Source organism: Lepisma saccharinum, chromosome 2 (genome assembly GCF_977018435.1).
Source record: "Lepisma saccharinum chromosome 2, izLepSacc3.1, whole genome shotgun sequence".
Taxonomy (NCBI): Eukaryota; Metazoa; Arthropoda; class Insecta; order Zygentoma; family Lepismatidae; genus Lepisma; species Lepisma saccharinum.
Window position 1 is genome coordinate 6,204,786 of NC_139230.1, and position 19,542 is coordinate 6,224,327.

Below are 19,542 nucleotides of genomic sequence, written 5' to 3' on the forward strand. Positions count from 1 at the left end.
AGAATGTGTTGCAGGTAAAGTTTGGTCATGTTTGTAATATATCATGTTGAAATCGTGTATATATGAACATCTTTTGTGTTATGCACAGAGGTCCATTGGGAATCGAACCTGGGGAAACTACCAATATTCTAAGTGTTATTCTCTCCAATGTGAAACGTAACGATGACAGCCTTAATAATTTCCCTGCCATTTAGTCAAAGGCATGAATTTTTCTCTAACATTTCGTGAGAGCTATCACCAAAGAGTGTAGAAATAAGGATTTTAAGAGGCTTTTCCAGACAGGGAGAAATGATCTCAATTTCTCTTTCTGTACCAACTAATTCGCCAGACAACCGAATTTCAAAGCTAAAAGAAAAATGGCGTCAAACAAGTTTCCTTTTTCTTTTTGGAAACTCAAGCTCGAGCTGACACGACAAAGATAATCAATCTTTCAGTTCTCCTTTTCGAGCGACGAAATGCTCTTTTCCGTACTTTCCACGTTTGGCTAGATGTATTAATAGTTGATTGCAGTTCTGCTAAGGTGGAATGTATTGAAATATTGATGCAGTTATTTAGTTATCACTAGACCTCAGATTTTAGGTTTTTAACCTATTTTTTTCCTTTGCAGGTAAATTAGAAATAACAAGTTATGTCAATTTCATTAAAAAGTGCAACAACTGGCGAAGTTTTATAGTAGTGCCTAAACTAATTATTTTGCTTGTTTGAACCTATTTTAGGTTTTGTGCCTAAATTAAATCTTTTTTAGGTCTTTATATATTTTTTTTAGGTTTTACAGGATTTTTATAGCTCAGAGGTATTTAATTGGTTTGGTAACGAAGCAATTCAATGACTGGCGTGTTTGAAACATGTTCTCTGTTGATTTCCCTCCTTCCAAGGCTATGCTGTTTTTTCAAAGCTCTGAACAAAACAAAATGTCTGACGCCAGTTACAGTACACAGTGGCGTCGATTACAGGGGGCAGTTTCCCCCTACTTTTTGCCCCCGCACTGAGGACTCTTAATGCAAAGCCTTGTCTATTAAGAGAAACTAAATTGTCCTTGTCTCCCCCTCCCCCTTTCCAGTTTTGGCACTTAATCACCTGCACAGTCCAACTCCAAAGTGCAAACTTCTGATCCCTGCGGTCTTACTCACTTTCTCATCACTTCGGTTGTTTTGTGGCATTCACGCCTTGCGAAGTAACATTTCAGCATACAAATTTGAACCACTGCCTATGTTTCTGTTCAATTCAGCACGTAAAATTATCCCCACAGACAAAAGGCAGGGTTTGACTGTGGATAACATGAAAAAAAAAAACATTCAGGTTGGTCACTAGGACGTAAAATTCAAGCACAATTCTAGATTTTCAAGGCGAACTTTCCAAAAAGTGAATCGTACAAGCAGATGTTTTCTCTATTCCAACCTTATGTATTACCGACTCTCACCACCCCCCTCCCCCCACACACAAATATATTAACAATATAAAGGGTCTGTGTGATTCCAATGTACCCAAAATATTACCTAATCAACTTCAAGATATCCTATTTTGCAATAATCTTCCGTCTGTCATATAGATTCTTCTGCAAAAGCACTAACAAAGTTAACAGATTGAGAAAATTCTGTTATATTTTCCATACAGCTTTCTTTTTCTTCCTCGATAAAAATAAAAATAAAAGCTAAACTGAGAGAAACTTGCCTCAGGGCATTTATAAATATGTGTAAATTTAATGGGATTTGGATTAATGAAAGTTCCAATTTTCACGTCTGCAGAGAAAAATTGGAATAGACAAAACATCTGCTTGGTACCTTTTTCATGTTTTGCAAAAATTCACGCATAATTCCTGGAGCCAATCATTCACGAATAATTCCCAGAATTCAGTGAATTCCAAGTGAGTAGCCACCCTGATATTGTGCAGCAAATTATACATACGTAGTTCATTTTTCATATCAACAAGTAACTTTTGTTAACAACACAAGTATAGTATTACAATAATTTGTGGATAATTTTGAAAATGATGTAAATAAATGACAATTTGGTTAGAAAATTAATATTTGGTTGTTATATATATCTATTAAAATTTCTTACGGTAATTTTGTACCATTTTAAGTTTTTTGGAACCTAGTTTAGGATTTTTTCGAGCCTAATTTAAAATTTTTAGAACCTATTTTAGGATTTTTAGAACCTATTTTAGGAACCTAAAAGCACACTTTTTAGAACCTAAAAATCCGAGGTCTTTTATCACTTCAACAATATTTCTTCTTTTGGTGTAGAATTTTGGCCCCAGTTGCATGCTGCGCGGCAATATATCTAGAATGCATTACCTGAATGTTTGATATTTCATTTATTACCGAAAGAGACTCACTCAATCCCACACAGATAACAAAATAACGGATTTACGCCTTACTTTTAATATACTTTAGTTTTCCTTTTAGAGAATGCAACAATGGAGGTTTTATTCTCGAAAAAGTGCCGGTTTAATCATAATGCCACAAGTATAATTTCAAAAAGCTCTGGAAATGTGCTATTTTGTTACAAATTGACATTTTTCTAGATTAACGAGTTTAGTGGTTAGTACATTCGCCTCACTTAGTAGTGCCGCAATTTGCTTATTTATGTAGCATTTTTGACCAGTGTAGGCCGAACTGCACCTTGGACATAGAGAAGAGAACTGTGGCACTACTAAGTGAGGTGAGTGTACGGTGCCGGAAATCTACCTGTATCATTTTTATCACAAGCGGAAAATTTTACGAAGGTTCCAGATTAACTGTTTCGTTAGTCATTTTGTCCTTTAAATATACGTTCAGGTACCTCATTCGTCAAGGTTTTCAATTATATTTATTTTTTTAATCAAGGGGATCTCTGGTTCAAATCCTGTTCGGGCTTCTCAGTGGTTCCCAGTTCACTTTATGCTCTAGGCCAATATTGACAGTGAAGGTATACACAAATTCTCCAACGCGTGTTTTGTTTAGATTTCAATTAACATCTTCCCCGATGCTTGGGCAGCATCTATATTCAATCCCCCCTCCCCACAAGCAATTTGGAGCCGAACGGGATTTCAATGCGGAATGAACATCCCTCGAAGTTGATGCCACGCTCGGCTGCTCCAACTCCGTTGGAATGCCATTTTCAACTCTCTTCTTGGTGCTCAGGTCTTCGTATTTACTGTGAAGCAAACTGAAGAGAATAGTCACTATATTAAATCGAGTGGAACTTCGATTAGGGGTAAGGGTCAATACTGTAAGAAGAGGTTATTCACGTGAAGAATATAGTGACTTCCTATACTCACAGGGTCGTATCAGGTACTACAGTACCTTTTCATTACACTACAACAGCTTATATATTCAACAGGGTCTCCCCGATGGAGTACTGGGGTGTAAGGGGTGATTTTCCACGTAGTACACCCAACTGTCAACCTCACTTCCACGTTAGTACACCCTGGACTGCGTTTTGCAGACGAACGAGGCTCTGGCGACTGGCACTCTGGCCAGTATAATTTTGTGTGTGTTGTCCTGTTTTTTTGTCCTGTGTGCTGAGGGCCCTTTACAGCCTCAGCTTTTAACGGAAGTCAGAACATTTTAAGCTTTTAAGATTTTACTTATGCAACGTTCGAGTTGTTCTTTGTAAAGATAAGGGGCTGGACCCCGTATAATGTGACGGGTGCAAAATAGCCTAAGTGCTGACGCACCCAAAATTTTAACATCAAATCAAATCAAACCGATGGAGTACTGGTATCGATGTCGCCTTGTAATCAAACGGCGTCTGGTTCGATCCTTGTTGAAAGCACATAGTGGTTCTGAATCCACGTTAAACTGTAGGTCCACTCTCGATTAGCCTCTCTGTGCATAGAGTGAAATTTGACAATATCGGGTGTCCCAAAAGTTGCTTGACCGAGAAATAAATATTTGTATTTGAAAACAATATTTGTGTTATTAAATAAACAATAATTTAATAAATAAATACAAATATTTATTTCTCGGTTAAGCGACTTTTGGGACACCCATATATTCAGCAGTGGTTGGAAGTACGTGGGTGAGTGAGTTGTAATTTCTTTTCTTAAAAAATAATTTTGGCTGCAGTGCAATAAATTTGTAATACATATGACTAAAATTGCAGCTCTCAATTACTTCTTTGCAGTACTTTTCTTATATTGTTTTGATTTAGAAAAAAATCTACAAGATGCACATCGGTCCTCCCCGATCACATATGGTAACGCTATCGCTTAAAATCGATGGTCTCCATGTTCTATTTCTGGTGGAGGTACATTGCACAGTGTTCGGACAACAATTTAAACTGCAGGCCCAGCCTCGATTAGTCGAAATAAGCATGAAGTGGGCTTAAAACAATTTTTTGGTCGGTTTACAATAAGTCATATTCAGTGGTCAGCCTAGAATTTCGTAAGCGCGATTGCGACTGTAAAGGAGAGCTTTTTTAGTCGATGCAAAATTTTTTACAATGTTATAATTATTGGCAGTCTTTTGGGAAAGCAAGGCTAAATGCAAAAGTTATAACCTCTAGCACGCCACTGGTAATATTAGTATTTTATTACTTTTATTTTACTGTTGAAGTAATAGGCCACTAGCAATATTAAGGTTTCAAATAAGATGAAATACCTTGAAAGATTTGAATGCTTACAAATTTCATGAATAAAAAACTTGTCAAGTTATCAAAATGCAATCCTAATTTTTAATTTCAGAAAAAAAACTAGAATAATTCTGAGAATCGGAAAAAAATAAAGAAATGGAATTCGTAAATCCTCAAATCGCAACGTAAGCGTGGTAACGCCAAAGTAACTATTAAAATTACTGCAAATGCAACAGTAAAAGTAACTTCTGATCAGAACACTTTGCTTCCGAATACTCTTGGTCTGTGTTTGATTCAGTTGAATAATACAATTGGGGTCAAGTTTGAGCTTTTCCCTTAAGTTTTGATGTTTTCTATTTCCCTCCCGCATAAATACTGTAGATCTGACACGGACGAAGTCTATACGAAGAGCAGAACTGGGACACACGAGTTCGTTCACGTGCGTCCAAGAAGGAAAGAAAGGAAAGATCTGTTGCTCTTCCACGCCATATGTGTGTTAAATATAGATCGTGACCCATCTTTGCCTAGTAACAATGGCCTAATTGATTTTTTGGTTGAGTTGGTTCCGAAGCACGGCTTTTTTCGCCTTGTACGTACGATCGCGCCTGTTCTCTTCACCAATGCAGCGTATGAACGAACCACTATTTAGATTGCGAATCTGTTGCACAGCAAACTGTAAGGGACTTGACGGTGTGGTGAACGGTTTGTACCGAGTGCATGATCAGGGGCGGCGCCAAGGAGGGGCTGAGGTATCCATGGCCCACCGCTGTTTGCTTTCCTGTTAAAATGTAATAGGCAAATTGCGTGAAAAAATAAAACTAGTTAGATAATGACGAATATGATAGGAAACCTTACAGGATTTGAATCCAGGGCAGGATCTCTAGTATAGGAGCACGCTCTGCAAACCCCTGGATCGTTAACACATTATACTGTTAATTACTTTATATAATTACTACATCATGTTGTCAAATGTAATGGAACTCAATTTTATTGTTGGATAATAAACCCTTGTTTGGATCACGTAATAACAAGAAAAAAGAGGGGAACCCCCTGAAGAAGCCCACCTCTACCCGCCTACTTTCAGGGGTAGCACTTCTTGTCCTGGTTCCTTTGAATAAACCAGTCCTCAGAATTTCGGTTCCCCCGTTTTATCAGTCTTTATTATTTTACATCGTATACGTGGTGTGTAAATGACATAACAATTAGCATTAATTTCAGCACCAAGCCTGTTCTGGATCCCAGGACAGGCTTGGATTACATTCACTATATTCATTCATTACATTTGATACATAGATGTGTGATACAATTTTTATGTGTGTGTGTGTTCAAATTAAAAGTGTTATGAAATCAATTATGCTAAAGGAATTGGCACTAAAGGAGGCATTACCCCTTTTTTACTTATTACCTGTGAAGGATCTAATAATAGGAAAAGGTTTAAGCAATGTATTGGTCATTTAGAAAATCTACTTGTTTTTACTATTTGTAGGCCAAAAATGCATTTTTTATTTTGCATTTGAACCAGTTTTTAGGACATTAAATGCTTTGCCCCAGGCATGAATATTTCTTATTTCCTTGACACTACATTCCAGTTTTCTTTTCATCTTCCTCGTTGCAGATGGATTAACTAACTTGACCACTCCAATCCACCATAAAGGAGGGGGAGGGGGAATCCCTGGCGTAGAGCCGCGGCCAAAGCCTAATTTAACGCCGAGTGACTACGTCAGAATGACGTAGAGCTCAACTGTAATGTGAAATTTGCTTTGAAATTTGAATCGGTTGTCTGCTGGCGAAGGTCCCTAAAATCACCATGCTGCATCAATAAACTTTTTGTATGCGTATTTGCGTGTGATGACGTTACTGGATCATCCAATCGGAAACGAGCTCGTGAGTGTGCTCACAAAAGACATCTCTCCAGTGCGAGACTCGTCGAGATTTTACATGGAATAAACACAGGCGCTACAAGTTTTCAACAGAAAGGGCTACCAGGGACGGAGACAGCGACAAACTGAGGAGGAATAGGGTGCTTTGAATAGGTCGTATCTATCAATTTTTCTTCCTATCCTCTATCCCGGGAATCTCTGGAGCATGGCCGCGCATAAGGGGGAAGAGCGAGTGGGCGGAGCGAAGCTGTACACGCTGCTGCAAAGGCTGGTAGCTGCAGGTCGCTTCCTCCCCTCCACTCAACCCTGTTCCATCGCACGTGTTCATTGGTCGAGCCCTTTTGAGTCACTACTTGCGCAGAGATATGCTTTCGTTCGCACGCTCCAGGCATACCCTGGACAGAGTTTAGCATAAGGTGAAATTCAAATTTAGTTTATTTCTCTTGATCAGAGAACGAATCATTTCCACGTATTCATTACAATTCAGCTACCCCGGTTTCGCCTGATTTATAATTTTCACGTGGATGTTTAACCATGTAAACCAACTTTTCTCGTATATTTTTTGCACATTTAGCTTTAATGAGAGAAAGAGAGAGAGAAGATTCATGGGAATTTGCTCATTATATAATATGCAAACTACTAAAATAAGCTTTTAAACCGGAATTTAACTAAATTATTTAAAGAAGTTAAAGACTGGTTTATGTACGCCACTGATTGTTCTCAATCGCACCCTTCTAACGACCGGGTTTTGTACGGGGGGAGGACGATGAAGCCGAAGAAAAATTGGTCGGCCTGCATCGTCAGCTCCACCGCTGCAAACAGCGTTGGCGGGAGAAAACTGCTTGTTCTTTTCTGTTTCTATGCAGCGTTTAGTAGAGGCAATGTTGCTACGTAGGTAAATCGAGATCCAATTTTTGGTGAAAATGAAAATTTTATGAAAAAATACCGAATTGCAGAAATATTTTGAAGTTGTCAAACTCCTGTTTTTGTTTTACTTGCGTGCCTGCATTGGTGTTTTAGTTCTATCATATCTAATTCATCTAAATGAATCTAGGTGTGTAATAAATTAAAATTGTTGCATTAAACCAGGCCAGATTTTCAGGATACGCCACTAGTTTTTACCTGTGTGGAATTGTCTCGGTCGGTGCTACCGCAATGGGATCTGTTGCCTTTGGAACACTGACGACTCCGGTCACGGAATCTACAACGACGAGTTGGGATTCGTCGTGCTGACCACACGTCACCCCCGTAACAGGGTGAGCCCGGCAATCGGTAGGTAGGCCCTGGCCCTCACGGTCTTTTGCGCCACGGGTAAAAATAAGTCATGCGGCCTCAAGTTTGAGCTGACACAACTAAGATTTTTACGAATATGAATCCATGAATGTCCGGATATTACTTTATTCTTCTCCATATTTCGAGTATTTCCATGTGGTTCTAAAATACAGGATTCTTGGTAATAATTCCAACCATCTTTTTTTAAAGCTGCCTCTGTGTTTGAAAACGTTGAACGATCGAGTCGAGCAAAGATCTTGCTACAGAGAGTTCTAGATTTGAGTCCTGATCTAAACGTGAATGTTCCTTTGTGAGTGTCACTTTATCAGTTTAATGTCATTGCTAGGGCTTGGAAGTTGAAGACCTTAAAATAGCCAAAAAGACCTATAAAAAGATCTAAAAATATCAAAAACAGGACCTAAAAAGGGGAAAAAAGGACGTATAAATGTGATCCAAATTAATTAATAACTTCAGTTTTAATTACATATTTAATTAATAAAAAAATAAAAAATTCTGGTGGTATGGAACACCCAGTTCGAAAAACTGAAAGCTTCAAAACAAGAAAAATTTGCCACTTACAGCGCGACCTCCCAGACAAGTGGCAGCGGTGGCTCAGTGGGCGGCCCCTGTGACGGAGTGGTTTGCACATCGCGCTACGACGCCAGGGGTCCCGGGTTCGATTCCCGGCTCGGCCATGGATGTTTGTGATTGTCTGTCCTGAAAAGTCTTGAAATTGAAATATGAATGAAATGATATGAGTGAATGAAGTGTGATGGGGGAAGCTTCCGCATAGGGGCTTTCCTTTACAATGGAAAAAAAAAAGAAAAAAAGTCGGTAACGCGTCTGACTACCATGCTAAAGGTCCCGGGTTCGATCCCCGGCCGGTTCAAATCCGGGAACTTTTCTAACGATGGAAGCGGCTCCGGCGCCCACCCAGCGTCGAATAACATGGGTACCTGGGGGAAACCCTATGGGGTAAAGGCGGTCAGGGGCGTGATGCTGATCACATCACCCCCACTCACGACCGGATCAAGAAACTGTGGGGCGTTACCCCCACACCCCCTATACGCCTTCATGGCGTGGTGCTATGCACAGGGGAGCACTTTACCTTTTTTTTTTTTTTTACAGTACCTGCTTCAGTCGTCCAAAAATATATTTATTTATTTATTTTTTATTTCTTTACTACAGAAAGGATGTTTAAGAGGTGATGAACTGATGATGATTCGAATTGAGAACGGGCAGTTAAAACGTAGTCGAAAGAAGGTGAAGTTGCAAAAAAAAAAAAAAGAGCCGTTAAGACCTGAAAAAAGGCTAAAACAGAACCAATAAGCCAAAAAACGCCGAAAAAGGCAAAAAAGGACAAATAAAACCCACCTTTTTCTGGCCTACAATGACCCAAAATGAACATATATTATGTTGGGCCTCATCTTCGGACACTTGGGAAAAAAAAAAGATTTTTTCTCAACTTTCGAGCCCTAGTAATCACCATTTGATCCCCAATCTTGCGATCAACCAAAAGTAGCAGAAAGTCGACGTAAGTAAAGTACAAATGCAAATATTACAAATAGTTTTCATTTGAGCCGTCAACCCTCCACAAACTTAGTTCCAGACGTTCAATCATTCAATACAAGTGTTGTGCGTAATTTCAATGTCGGCTTGTAACTCTGCCAAGAGCGGCTTTTGCTCTCAAAGGGGACATTGAATCAATTAGCGTTGTTGCAGTTTAAGTGAGGTCGATCTTTCGAGTAATCGAATGAGGACTGGAGGTGTTGTACACTCAAAAATTGTTGTTCGTTGCTGCGAGCATTGCTTCAACAACTAGTACATTTTTTCCTGCTGTTAAATTGAACGAGCGGTCTATTTCAGTCACTAAAAGAAACTTCTTTGCGCAGTTTTTGTTTTCCATCGCATCGTGCTTTTAATGTTTACGTTACTTAAAATTTATGCATGTTAGTCTTGCCAGTGTAGATACATATAACATGCGATAATAACACTAAATCCTGAGTTAAGTGAACGTGCTATTGAAAGACATATGTAGTGCATGTGTGTACACGCGTGTTAACATGTGTATGGCATGTCTACAGCTTCGGCTGGTTCTTTAAAATTCAGTAGGCCGAATTCAAGTATCGTATCTTAGCAGTTTCTTGGACCATCCATCTTCTTCCGTATAATTTCGATTCGTCTGTGTATGAACGAGTAATGAGTAAGAGTTGAATCAAACTTCTAATTTGCTAGTTGAGCGGAAACAAGGAACGGGCAATAAAGGAGCAATTAAAATTATGGCAGGAAACAAGTTTACTCGGAGAGGCCAATAGCAGTTTTAGATTTTTTTTCCATAATTCTATTTTTCTTCGAGAGAAATTCACGTATTTTGTTGCTTTGCATGTTTACATATGAGCTAATTAAGTTTTGTAACCTAAAATCATCTTCTGTACAGGAGTAATTAGTGAGAATATCTAGAACATAAAGGCCGATGCATTCCTTCAACAATGTACCCCGGGAGGGATAACAAAAATGCAACACGTAATTTAATGGACAATTGAAATTGTATATTTGTCAAAATTTGCGGATTTATTTTGAATCATTACTATTGGCAGTTAGGGCTTCACTGCGGTGGAGTATACTTTAAAATAGTCATTGGATTTGTACACCTGCTATGACGCAGTGGTAGCGTCGTTGCCTTGTAATTAAGGGGTCCCGGGTTCGATACCCGGTGAAGGCCCATTGTGGTTCGGATCCCACTTTAAACTGTAGGTCCAGTCCCGATTAACCTTACTGTGCATAAAGTGGACTTAGAACACCAAATCAATCAATTGTACACCTGCTGTGGATGTATCAACTGTGAATGGTCAATTTGTACAATAACTATCCAATTTTGTTGCTTCTAAGAGGGAAATTATAAAGAAACATTGTCCTTTAACGTAGAAATAGAAGTGGGACATAATGTTTTGAATAAAAAGGTCAAAGCCTAACTTTAGTCTTGGTACAAAAATATTCGCCAAGAAAATAAATGCAATCAATAGAACTGAATCTCAATTGATTTGTTCATTATCATACTAATAACTGTCCATCACTGTGATATGAATTAACCAGTTCCACTGAATGTTAAGGGTTCTGCTATTAATGCCTAATAATCTGCAAGAACTGTGTGAACATTTATGCAAGATAGGGCAATAAACTTGGCTTTGAAAATCTCTTAATGAACCTGGAAGTATAACTTCTCCTAGCTTATCTCAAGTACCTGCGAAAGCAACAAACTGCGTGCAAAATTGTCTTGTCAGCTGCTAGATATTTCACGCCCAAGCAATAAAGCCGTCGTGATGTATTCTGCATTTTCATCAGTCCAACCACTGGCGGCAAGCTTACAAATAGATCAATTACTCGGATATTAGCAAAAAGGAAGGTGTAAAATGCGTGTGTTACCATGTAATTAAATTTTTAATTGTTCTATTCCAAGCACCTGCTTCACTTTTATGCATACATTTACGCGTTGGAAGTTCATACCTAACCATCGATAACAAGTAGTTTTCTGGTAATACGATCTTTCCTCTATGGTGTATGACTAATTTAATGGTTCATACAATTGTTCTGACAAAGCAGAGGCAATTTGGAAGATGTATGACTTTTTTCTTCGTATGCTTAACCACTGTAAAAGGTAATACATACATAAAGTATTCAATACAAGAAATGCTATAATCTAATTAATTCCCTTTCAATTTGAAAATATGTCTTAAAATCCAATGTTATCCTAAACTCTTACTTCCATTTGGTGAACGTGCATCCAGTAGTTAGCTACCTATTAAGATTAAAGAGAGAACATTGGAAATGATTTGCATTTATACCCTGTGTCCTTCCACTTCTGTAAAATGTATTTACGTATACGAAATATTGTACAGTCACCGGCAATAAAAATGGGACACCTGGATCCTGACATATCCGCTTCCCTGCAATGCGTTGTGTGTGTTGTCCAACTCTACACCGATAAGCCAACTCCAATAGCAACTTTTCAATAGGAACTTTGGTTATCGCCTTGAGGTAGGTTGTCCCCTCCATCCGCGTTCTGCTAATTCAATCATTTACATGCGGTTATCCCAGAGGCAGGAATGTACTCCTTAAACTAGTGTAAAAGGAACACTTTTTCAAATTGGACGGGAAAACTTCCGTACTGTTCTTAGAAAAACTTTATGTGCTCGGACATCTGTTATTTATTATTTCGGTTTTCGAGTTTGTTAGATTCTGAACTCTTTATATATATATAATATAGATAGATAGGAGTCCTGGATGTTGGCAGTCAATCTGGCTTAAGCAAGCGAATGCCTTTCTTCTTAAAAAGCTGTCTCATTTTATTTTATTTCTAACTTACTATATATCAACCCTTGAGACAATGAGAAAAAAAACCGTAAGAATGGTGTAGATATCACGCCCATTGTTCATGTATTAAATAACACTTCCAAATGGCCAGCCCAAACAATAAACAGGAATGTAATATTTGTTAGCCTCAGCTTACTTCTCGAGTAAAAAGGCATTTCAATTGTTTGGGCTTTTGTTTATTGCTTTTATCTTATATTTGTATGCACAGATCATACTGCAACCAAATAGTTCTCCAGAACCAATTTGGTTTATTGCAATTTTTCCTTGGTTTCTTCAAGGGTCTTTGTCTGCATCTCTGTACGAGACAATAAATATTACTTGTATGATTTCAGTGCGTTAGATTTATGTGTTCAAATTTAAATACACACAACACTCGTAATAGTTTATGGCTTGTGTGTAAATTTATTTTGGAATGGAGCGATGATCATGATATCCCGTGCCTCTTTTGCCGCATAAAATCAGTTAAGGGTTAAAAAAAAAATCCTTTCATACCGCTGGTTGTAAAGAACTGGAATACCAGCATGCTGAGGTAGCAAAATAATAAAAAGCCACTCGACAGAGAATGTAAAGAGTTAATACTGGTATAAAGGTAACGTTGACGTGATTTTCTTAATAAGCTGTTTGCATAATAAGATATATTTGTGAATGCAATATACAAGATTACACTAGGGGATCAACAAAAAGTAGTCGGAAACTGCACCTAGATGAAATAGTCTCTATTTGCACATTCTTGGTTTTGGCATTGGAGCGATGATATTTTATGTACAAAAAAAAAAAAAAAGTTTGTGTTATGAACTGCTTAATTTATTGATCCTTCTTTTCAGGCTGTTACACTGGATTCAAAGCAAAGTTCCTGATCTTCCTATCACAAACTTCACTAATGACTGGAACGATGGCCGAGCGGTCGGGGCTCTCGTTGACGCTGTTGCACCCGGTGAGTGTTTTAGTAGATATTTAAAGAGTGGACAAAATTGCATCTGAAATTATGTGTGGGAAAACATTGGAATGCCAGTGGAACTACTATTTGCCTTACATGTTGAAAGCAGTTTTTGGGATTTACAAGTTACCGTTTCCAAATAACGATAACTATAAACCGCGTTTGGTCCAACCTGGTAGCTTTCCCACGTTCAACGGTTCTTGTGTCATTCAGGAATGATATTAAATGCCATAGTAACCAGTAACAATCAAGAGAAACCGATATTCAGAAAAGTGTAAAAATAAAGTTTTCCTAATTCTTTATTGATAACACTTAAATGTACAAATGAGAAAATAATATGTAATTGCAAAATGTAGTATTTCAATTAAAAGACTGTCGCAGAAGGTAAGATGTCCCCTTGTGCATTGCACCGTGCAACGGACATACATAGGGGTCTGGGGGTAGGGCTGCACCCATTCTCTAATTTCTGCCATAGTGGAGGTGATCTGATCAGCACCGCGCTCCGGTTGCCTATTTCTCCAAGGGTGAACGAACCCCCGTGCCCCATAAGCTGGGACGTTAAATGGAAAATTCCCATCCGAGAATCGAACCAGTCTCTTTCGCATTGCAGGCAGCTCGACGTAGCATCGAGTAGGGCCTAACTATTATTTCCTCCTGGAATCTGGAGTGACAGCGTCTAAATCCACCGCCTCAATGGAAAGTCACGGAAGAAGTCATGCATGGAAAAACTATATACATCTGAGATACGTAAAAATTCATCTAACATGTATTCGTCATTGTAACGAATATTGTGATGAGCGTGTATGTGGAATGCCAATCTTTTTCCTCCTCCTGCTCTTTCGCTGCACGAGAAACAGCGTTTCGTGCCACGGCCTGAGAGGAGTCCAATCTCTTTATGAACTGCGAGTGTCATATTGATTGTCGTCTCCTCCTCGCTTGTGGGGAAATGAATGTCGTAACTGGAAGACACTTGAGTGGAACGAGAGAGAAATTGCCACGCTCTGCACCCGAAGGAAATGCAGCTTGTTACGGCATGGAGAATTACCACTGTCACTTTCCAAATGAGAAAAATATCAAAAGACATCTCTGGGAATGCATAACTAGGTCTTCTTCCACTTTCTCGTACGATTAGGAGACATGACGTGAGTTTTGCATGCCGACGTCCGTGGCGGAGTGGTTAGCACAGCGTGCTACGACGCAATGGGTCCCGGGTTCGAATCCAGGCCTGGACATGGACGTTCTTTGCGAGTGTCCCCTTCATCAATTTCATCATATCATCACTCATCCTCATCTTCGCGATTAGCCAAAAGTGGCAGAAAAGCGAAGTGTAAAATAAACCAAATAAATCGAGGGTATTCTCCAAATATCTACCTTGATCGATCTGTGTCTGTTGTGATAATAATTTGTAGTTTTCTAGCAGACTACTATACTTAAAGGGTGCTAAATTTGTATCAATATTAATGTTATATTTCACGACGAAAAGAGGCGAAGAAAAGAAGTGAAAACTACTTCTAGGGCATTGCAAATAAAGGAATCATTGGTCCCACTCCTATGGGAATTTTAAAAAAAGACTAGTATTGATTAGCATATCAGTTAAATAGGCATTAAGAACCTACACAAATAGTGTTGCCCACGGGACGAGACGGGACAGGCTTTTAAAAATTCGAGACGAGATTGACCATGTGTCATAAGACAAACGAATATTTTCGGGACGAGACAGAATTTCCACGAGACGAGACAGGCCAAAGTCTCGTCTCGTGGGCAACACTATACACAAATAATGAAAAAAATGATGACCATTTTTCGTTCTACGAAACTATTGAGTTTCTCTATCCACTGAAATCTAGAATTTTTCTAGAAAATTCTATTTTATTTTGCCTAATTATGATATAAATGTTTAGTTATGAGCGTTTTATAGTTATCCCTCCCCCCAACCGTGTTCCATCTTGGAGCCTGCCCTCCCACATTTTATTCCATGTGTGCGGGCGCGTTAAGATATCTGTTTTAGAAGATGAGGTGTGGCTTAACACCATAACATGCTACCATTCACAGTGGCCTTCGGCATTCTTTTGTATTGTTTGCTTCGCGCATGGATGGACACCTTTCTGCGCACTGCTGGCTGTATTCTTCTTCCGCTCTCGATTTCAGAACGAGATCATTAGGGGAGATGAACGTGGCGTGCCGTGTGGGGGACAATGATGGGTTAGTTGTATTAATAAAAACCCATTGTTGACTTGTTCATCGATTATTTAGTGAGCTTGTGGTTTATTTATTTTCGAATTTTAATTGACAAATAAGAAAAACTCAAACTAATGGTCAGTTTCACCCAATGCTTTAGTCCCAAAATTTTAAGAGGGTCTACGCTAAGTTTTGTTAAAAATTGAATGGAGACCATCTTTCGATCAGTTATGTTATCCTAAAACCAAAATGCTGTTTATGATAGAATACTGATGGTGATATGCTCATAATTGGCATTAGAAAGGCATATTGCAACGGAGAAGGTATTTAAAAAATAAAATATAGGAAACTCATATATTAATGATTCTATTTAAACGTTTAGGTTATACCGTAGTAATTTATATGCTGCTGTAGAGGCAATATATTGCATTTTATTTTCTTGTTGATGTTGCTTTTGTGAATAGCAACTTTAATAATACAGCTAATACGAGTAATAGTTTAAATGAAAGAAACTAGAAAAATAAATACTTTGAAGACCGCATTACTTACTTTGAACAATAAAGTCTTGTTCTGGAACAGTTTCTGGCAATTTACTCGAAAACACTCCAAAGCGCCTCTTTTGATCCACCGCACTTGTCACTAAAACTTTTGCACAAACTCTTGAATTAGCGTAATTTGTACCATGGTGGTTTTGATCCATATCTTCACATATTTCTGAGGCTTAAACTGATCAACTGGTGGAGCTTCACGACATTATGTTCCTGATCACGTGAATCCAGAAGTATTTGACTGTTCGGAGTAATGGCCAATTTACATAAATAATTATAAATGAAACTAAAGCAGAAGGCATACTCCAATGAGTAGGATCAACCAGAGGGTATACGGTGTATACCACTGTATACCCCCAACTACGACCCTGGTTTTACTCATACTGACGAATGCACGTAGCAGATTGCTTGAGATGGATGTGAACTGACTAGCACCACTCTCGTCTGTTTATCGGTTTCGTGGATTTTACGTCCCTTTTCTACCACTTGGGTTTATAGTAACAATGATGATGAATCACCGACCTCTGTGGCAGAGTGTTTAGCACAGAGCGCTACTCCGGAAGGGGCTCCGGGTTCGAATCCCGGCCCGGTCATAGGTGAGTCCCTCCATCAATTTCCTCATATCATCAGTCATTCTCATCGTCGCGATTAGCCAAAAGTTGAAGAAAAGTGAGATAAATAAAGCAAAGTAATTTTTTGTCTGTAGTTTAGTGAGACATTGTTATCGAGGGTTGGCAACACTGCTGATGCGACTTTAGCTGTGAACCTGGCATGCTCTGAAGCCGACTGGCGAGGGCGAAAAAGGAAAGTAAACAGGGAAATTGGCGAGGAATTAACGTACTTAACGATAAAGGATGAGAGGAAAATAATTTATGCATAATTCATTGGCAAAGCTAGCGATGCAGTAACATTAGCTACTTTTGGATGATTTAATGTTGAGTAATTTTACAGTTTTGGATTTTATATTTAGTATTTTTGGTCCATATCAGGTTATTTTGCATAGGTTTTCCACTTCTTTAGTTAATCGTCACGATAAGGACAATTAATTACATGGAGAGATGTGCCCTAGTCAGGATTCGAACCCAGAGCCTTCGGCAGCGAGATCGATAATCGAGTACTCAACTCCACTGAGACTACTTTGTAAAATAAGGCATAAATGCAGATTTCGTATCTAAATCATGGTAAATTGAACATTAAAGGTATATCGAGTTAAAGGTGACTTAACTTATTTGCAGGTTGGAGCAGAAATGTTTCATTTAAGTCACTGGTTCCTGTTAATCGCGACGATGAGGTAATTTTTTTAAAAAAAGTTTCCGACTGAAGTCCACTTTCTGCGCCGATTTAAGTTCACTTTATGCACAGATAGGCTAATCTGGACTGGTCCTGCAGTTTGAAATGGAATCCGAACCACTATGCGCCTCCACTGGGTATCCAACCCCGGACCCCTTGATTACAAGGCGATGACTTTGCCACCACGCCATAGGGGAGGACCAACGAGACGAAAGAGCGTAGGGATGAAGGGGATTTGTTAAGATCTAATAGTAGTTTACATACTCAAAAACTATTGTAGTTTACATACTCGCAGTCGAGATTTGAAGATCATAAAGTTGAACGAAATATTCTACCAATCTTCTATTAATTTGTAGTAAATTATGGTGTGAAAGAATACTACCTAGGTATTTATATTTTGAAAAAAAAAAATACGTCACTTAAAAAGCATTTTTAAAACGAGTGGTACGCATGTAAAATAACGAAATATTGTTTGCTCTTACCAATAAAAATGTTGAAATCACGTCTACGTCTACTCAACTAGCTTAAATGTTTATTAGAATCACACATGCTACGATTCATAATTTTCTGGCGTAATTTATATTTAAAAAAATTAAAACAATGAGTTAGCTCTCTAATACATCAGTAAAACTTCTCTTTTCGAAACATAATATGTAAAACGCTACAGTCTGTCAATTATTAGTTATGAAATTTTCTGCTAACCTAAGGTCCTGTGAAATATTTTTAAAATTACATTACTGGCCACACTCCACGCAATTACTTCATACTTGAACAATCATTGAAACGAAACGTTTGGTTACATTTTACAATTTTCTACTGTAAATATTTGATGAAATTAATGCATCTAAAATCATCTAACTCAACTTGTAGATACATTGACATATTTTTTTATTCAAACGTTATTTTCACTTTATTGGAAAATAGTACACGTTTTAGGTTGGGAATGAAACCGTTCACAGTAACTTAACTACGTTTCATATACTGTTGGCAGGTTGTTAATACGCGTAATTTCACTACGTTACTGAAAGATACATTTGTCGTCAAGGTACTGTTTTCTTGAATGCGGGGGAATTCCATATTTGTTTGCTATTTTTTAAAGTCTGACATGACACCAAGTTGATTATTTTACATGGCTAACTGTAAAATAAGAAAATTCTTCAAGTACCATGTGAAACATCATTACATCTAATTTGCAACTAGTGACATGTCCCTTGTTTTGTATACATTGGAATCAATCTCAAAATTTCAACTTCTTTATAGCTAAGTATCATTCTCGTTACCTGGTAATCGGGAACCTGGGGCTTCGATTCTCTGATAGAACTTACCGAATTCATTACAGCTTTAATTAGCCCTAGTATATGAAATGGATTTTCAGAGTAGTTTCCTCACTTGAAAGTAAACATTTTAGAACATTTCCGATAGAAAATTAGCGTGGTTCTTCTTACCTTTACTTCTCTGCACTCATTCGCAAACGTGTTTTCTCCATTGCGGGTTCGAATCCCGGCATGGGTGTTCATCATATCATTTCTGATCCTCATGTTCGTGATTAGCCAAAAATGTCAGAAAAGCGAAGTAAAATAAACTAAATCAATAAATCAACCCAGTGTTTATTACCTTGTAATTAATTCAGTATTTGTCCTTCGTCGTCAAGGGATTGAACCTGGCTTAGAATTTCCCAACATTAAGTGATTCAGTAGTCAAACAACATATAACCCTTTGCTTTACACAACCAACCAAAACGCTTCAACCATTCTGATTACAGTGTAAATCTTTGATGTGAACCAGATGAGTATCTTTTATCTTCTCTGGCAATTACAGATCAGGCTTTGCTCTTGTACGCCTCGGGGATGCTTCTTCAATAATTAATCGAGAGAGATCGTGAAGATAAATCCTTGAATCTTGCCGCCATCGAACTGGAGGCTATGCTGTCCAATACTTGGCAGGACGTTAGCCCCAAACATGCAACCAAACTCCAAGGTCACTGCATGATTTGCAAGAAGTGGGCACCCGAGCAGCTATCCCGAGCCACGTGGCTTGTAAATCGGTTGTTCGATGTGCATTGACGAGTCTAGCGGATGCACGCAGGGCATTTGCAGATTTTGAGAACTGAATGGCAGCTTCGTGGATGGATCCATTTGCACATGTTGCATGACCGCAACGACTCGTTTTCTTGCCAGCGATGTGTGACACCTGCCAACTCAGCCATGCACCTGCTTTACGACGTCACAGCGCGGGAACCTGCCAAGAAGTGTTTCCAACCTAAGTTCGAATTTCCTTTGAAATTCTATCACGGTCACGCCTCTTTTTTTCCTTTTCTTTTTCATTTTGTATCATATCCTCCTTGACCGTCACGCTCTTCGGCTGTCCATGAATGATACGTTTCCTTGCAGTATATTATTTTTGTTACACACATTGTGTTAGTGTCGGAGGCGTGCTCATGGAGGGTTGGTGAGGGGCAAGGACTACCCCCTGAAATATCTGGAAAGACTTCATAGAATTCAAATTTTGA

At 38.6% G+C, this 19,542-nt stretch overlaps 1 protein-coding gene across 1 annotated transcript in view; it reads left to right on the forward strand.

Annotated features, from left to right (window-relative positions):
• Positions 1–19,542, forward strand: part of cher (filamin A protein cher) — a 361,674-nt gene that overhangs the window by 97,819 nt on the left and 244,313 nt on the right. Inside the window, exon 3 of the mRNA XM_083116998.1 lies at positions 12,905–13,014. Coding sequence (XP_082973124.1) covers positions 12,905–13,014 — 110 coding nt within the window. The remainder of the gene's footprint in view (positions 1–12,904; positions 13,015–19,542) is intronic.